Source organism: Megascapheus bottae, chromosome 11 (genome assembly GCF_031878675.1).
Source record: "Megascapheus bottae isolate mThoBot1 chromosome 11, mThoBot2.hap1, whole genome shotgun sequence".
NCBI classification, from domain to species: domain Eukaryota; kingdom Metazoa; phylum Chordata; class Mammalia; order Rodentia; family Geomyidae; genus Megascapheus; species Megascapheus bottae.
The window spans coordinates 1463946-1466897 of NC_143519.1; the positions used below are offsets into that span (position 1 = coordinate 1463946).

The 2952-nt window shown below is 75.0% G+C and overlaps 1 protein-coding gene across 1 annotated transcript; it reads right to left on the reverse strand.

Moving 5' to 3' along the window:
- Positions 1-1316: 1316 nt before the first annotated feature.
- On the reverse strand, positions 1317-2542 carry Sox1 (SRY-box transcription factor 1). The gene has a single exon (XM_090341674.1). It carries the CDS (start codon positions 2475-2477, stop codon positions 1317-1319), a length of 1161 nt encoding a protein of 386 aa, XP_090197800.1. The 5' UTR covers positions 2478-2542.
- Between the last annotated feature and the right edge of the window lie 410 nt (positions 2543-2952).

The following is a 2952-nucleotide window of genomic DNA, read 5'->3' on the forward strand; positions in this document are numbered from 1 at the left end:
GCTCGGAGTTGGGGACCCGATCGGGCCGGCGGGGCCGCCGCGCCGGGAGCCGGGAGCGGGCGCGCGGCCCGTCCTCTCCGCCCGCCGCGCTCACTCCACGCGCGTCTCCCGGCGGTTCTCCCCGGCTGGACGAGGGGGACGCGGGGCGGCGCCGGAGCGCGGCGCCCGGGGAGCCGGGGAGGGCGGGGCGGCGTGGAGACCCGGGCCATCGAGCGGCGCCCAGGCGGCCAGCACCGGAAACGACGACCCCACCCCGGAACAGACCCCGGAGGAGAAGCTGAAGGCCTAGGAATGTGTGTGGGGAAGCAGGGCGTCTTTTACTCGTGGTGACGAGGAGGAACGGACGCGGAGGGTCGGGCGGCGGAGGGCGGCGCGCGCTCCGCCTCCGCTGACCCGGATCGACGTGGAGGAGAGCGGGGTTCAAACGCCCTTTTTTTTCTTCCTTCAAAAAACACAAGGATTTCCTCTCCACGTGACCATTTCGGGTCGCGTGCGCCCGAGGCGGCCGTGCCGAGCGCCCCGCGGAGCGGGCAGGGCCTGCGGAGACGCCGCCGCGTTCCCATAGACACCCACAAACACGTCGTCAAGGATCGCAGCGCGGAGCCGCCTCCGCCCCGGGCCCGCGGTGGGAGCGGGGAGCCGAGAGGCCGGGCGCCCGACGACCCCGCGCCCCGGCCGGCAGCTCCGACCCGGCCGCCCCGCGGAACGACCTTCGACGGGACCCCCGCCCCCCCCCGCCCCGCACTGTGAGCCGTGGCGCGCGAACGCACACAAAACCCGCGCGTCTGAATGGGACGAGGAAGCCGGCCTTTTTGTTTTTCGTGTCCTCTCAGGTTTATTGACGGATAGGCATTTTTAGGGGGGAATCTGTTTCCACGCTCGGATGAAAGGCTCGTAGGGAATATGTACACAGTCCGCTCTGCTGCTGCTCCTCCTCCTCCTCCCCGCACCGCGGTGCCTCAAATAAAAACTCCACAATGCGTTTACAAGAAACCATACAAAAACCAAAAAAAAAGGGGGGGGGGAAGGAGAACACGGGAGCGCTCAGATGCGGCAGCTTCCACCCGAGCCCGAGCCGACCTGTGCGGCCGAGGAAGGGCTCGCCCTGGATGAGCGAACGCACCGACCCCGAGGAGCGCGCGGGCCGCGCCTGAGCGTCCGGGCGGCGGCGGCGGGGCGGGGCGCGCGGGGCCGGAGTCCGCGCGCCGGGCCTGGGGTCGGAAGTCGGCGTGGCCGGCGGGGCCGTCCTCCCGGCCTCCCGCGCCGGCCCCGCGCGCGATAAATACTGGACAGGCGGCGGCGGCGCCGTCCGGGCGCTAGATGTGCGTCAGCGGCACCGTGCCGTTCACGCCCGCGCCCGCGCCCTGGTAGTGCTGCGGCAGCGAGTGCAGCCGGCTCTGCGCCGCGGCCGCCGCCGGGTCGCCGCCCTCGCCCGCCGGCAGGTACATGCTGATCATCTCCCGCAGGTCCCCGGGGCACGGCGCCCGCGAGTGCGCGGCGGCGGCGGGCGGGCTGCCGCTCGGCTCCGACTTCACCAGCGAGCCCAGCGCGCCCAGCGCGCCCGACGACGCGGCCGCTGCCGCCGCCGCCGCCGCCACCGCCGCCGAGTTCTGGTGCGCGCCGCCCGCGGCGGCGGCGGCGGCGGCGGCCGCGGCCCCGTAGGGCAGGCCGCCGTAGCCCGAGGGCGACGCGCTCATGTAGCCCTGCGAGTTGGAGATGGGGCTGTACTGCAGCGCGCCCATGTCGTAGCGGTGCATGGGCTGCGGGTTGTGCGGGTGCGCGTGCGGGTGGTGCGCGTGCGGGTGCGCCGGGTGCGCGTGCGGGTGCGCGCCGCCCGCGCCCGGGTGCTGCCCGTAGGCCAGCTGCGCCTCTTGCATCATGGCCGCGGCGGCGGCGGCGGCGGCCACCGAGCCGGGGTAGGCGCCGTTGGCCCAGCCGTTGACGTGCGCGTAGCCGCCGCCCGCCGCGCCGCCCGGGCTCTCCAGGCGCTGGCCCACGGCGGCGGAGCCCACGCCGACGCCCATGGCCACGGCCGCGCCGCCGCCGCCCGCGCCCGCCGCCAGCAGCCCGCCGGCCAGCGAGTACTTGTCCTTCTTGAGCAGCGTCTTGGTCTTGCGGCGCGGCCGGTACTTGTAATCCGGGTGCTCCTTCATGTGCAGCGCGCGCAGCCGCTTGGCCTCGTCGATGAACGGCCGCTTCTCCGCCTCGGACATGACCTTCCACTCGGCGCCCAGCCGCTTGCTGATCTCCGAGTTGTGCATCTTGGGGTTCTCCTGGGCCATCTTGCGCCGCTGCCCGCGCGACCACACCATGAAGGCGTTCATGGGCCGCTTGACCCGGTCCTGGCCGGCCTTGGCGCCCCCGCCGCCGCCGCCGCCGCCGCCCGCCCCGGCCGCGCCCGAGAGGTTCGTGGGGGCCTGGGCGCCGCCGCCGCCGCCGGGCGAGTGCAGGTCGGTCTCCATCATCATGCTGTACATCGGGGCGGCTCACGGGTTCACCGGCGCCGCGCGGGGACAGCCCGGGGCGCGGCCGGCCGGGCGGACGGAGGGGGAGCGGGGCCGGGTCCCGGCGCCACGCGGGAGGGGGGGTGGAGGCTCGCGGAGAGGAGCAGGGAGGCGGGGAGGGGGCAACGACAACAAAAAGGAGGCAGGAATACTCGCACTCAGCGCCGGTCCGTCTGGCGGCCGAAAGTTTCCCCTCGCGCGCGCGCCGCCGGTCCCCGGGGCCGCCGCCGCCAGGTCGAGCAGGTGGAGCAGTGGAGCAGGTGGAGCGGTGGAGGCCAAGTTGTCGCACTTCGCGGGCGGGCCCGGGGCTCGCCGCCTCCGCGCCGCCGCCGCTGCCGCCGGCGCCGGATCCTCCGCGGCCTGCAACTCCGGGGCCGCAACTTCTAGCGGGGCGGCGCACCGCGTGCGCCGGGCGTGTGCGGGTCCCAGGTGCTGGGGAGGGGGGGGG

Coding starts and splice junctions, on each gene's coding strand:
- Sox1 (XM_090341674.1), bottom strand. CDS start 2,477: ATGTACAGCATGATGATGGAGACCGACCTGCACTCGCCCGGCGGCGGC.